The sequence below is a fragment of the Saprolegnia diclina genome, assembly GCF_000281045.1.
Source record: "Saprolegnia diclina VS20 unplaced genomic scaffold supercont1.2, whole genome shotgun sequence".
In the NCBI taxonomy this organism is placed as follows: domain Eukaryota; phylum Oomycota; class Saprolegniomycetes; order Saprolegniales; family Saprolegniaceae; genus Saprolegnia; species Saprolegnia diclina.
This window is the reverse complement of record NW_008246069.1, coordinates 853,155-854,425: the sequence shown is the minus strand read 5'-3', so window position 1 is coordinate 854,425 and position 1,271 is coordinate 853,155. Positions and strand designations below refer to the sequence as shown.

Here is a 1,271-nt window from a genome sequence, read left to right as displayed (position 1 = left end):
CTCTCGGACGGCCAGCCGATCTACAACGGCAAGGCGTCGGACGCGGTCGAGTACTTTGCGTCGCAGGGCTACCAGTGTCCCAACTACATGAACCCGACCGACTACTTTATGCGCCAAATGATTGTGCTTGACACCAAATCCGAGGCGGCTGCCCGCGTCGACAAGCTCGTCGCCAACTGGCGCGCCCGCAGCCACGCGATCGGTAACAATGGCGACGTCAAGGACGACTCGGATGGCTCGAGCGACGCCAGCGACACGGTGTACGAAAGCTCGCACCTCGGCACGTTTGGTTCGATGCGCGTCCTCTGCAAGCGCAACGTGACGCGCCTCGTACGGGACTCGCTCGCGTTTAAGGCGCGCCTCGGCCAGAGCATCATCATCTCGGTCGTCGTCGGCTTGATCTTCCGCCAGCTGGAGCTCTCGCAGACTGGCATCCAGTCGTTCACGGGCGCCATCTTCTTCATCGTCGTCAACCAGTTTTTCAGCGCGACGACGCCCGAGTTTGCGTCCGTGCCGCTTGAATTGCCCATCATGAAGCGCGAGTACAACGGTGGTCTCTACCGGTCGTACGTCTGGTACATTGCCAAGAATGTGAGCGAGCTCGTGATGCAGTTCTTCTTCCCGCTCATCTTTTTGATCCCGGTGTACTTTATGGTCGGCTTTGGCGCGTCCAACGCCGGTCTCTTCTTCACGTTCTACCTCTTCATTGCGCTCCTCTCGAGCTCGGCGACCGGCCTCGGCTACATGGTATCGTGCATTGCCAAGACGCCCGAGATCGCGCCGATCATCGGCATCCTCATCATCCTCCCGTTCCTCATCTTTGGCGGTCTCTTTATCAACACCAACAACGTGCCTGTCTACTTTCGCTGGCTCGAGTTCATCTCGCCGATGAAGTACGCCTTCCGCGGCATGTGTCGCGCCTTCTGGAACTCGATTGACACGATTCCTTGCGATGCGGCTGTCGAGAGCTGCGTCGCGACGACGGGGGCTCAGGTGCTCGCGAACCTCGGCCTCGACAAGAAGAGCATGGGCTACGACATTATCTTTTTGGTCTGGATCAACCTTCTCTTCCGCTTCATTGGCATTGTGGCGCTCTGGATCACGCTCCGCAAGAAGAACTAAGATTAGACGTAAACAATTGAATTTATATACCAGTACAATTACCACCAAAACCACACAAAGATTCAGCCTAGGTTCACTTCAGCGTGAACCAACCCGAATCGCTGTCCATGCTTGTCTGTCGTAGTGCGCGAAGCCACGCGCGCTCCTGT

General features: G+C 57.3%; 1 protein-coding gene across 1 annotated transcript in view; it reads left to right on the top strand.

Moving 5' to 3' along the window:
• SDRG_00898 (hypothetical protein) overlaps window positions 1-1,122 on the top strand; it is a gene marked incomplete at both ends in the record, with an annotated part of 1,596 nt that extends 474 nt beyond the window's left edge. The window contains one exon of the mRNA XM_008606402.1: window positions 16-1,122. Within this exon, the coding sequence (XP_008604624.1) occupies window positions 16-1,122 (1,107 nt within the window). The remainder of the gene's footprint in view (window positions 1-15) is intronic.
• Window positions 1,123-1,271: the final 149 nt, after the last annotated feature.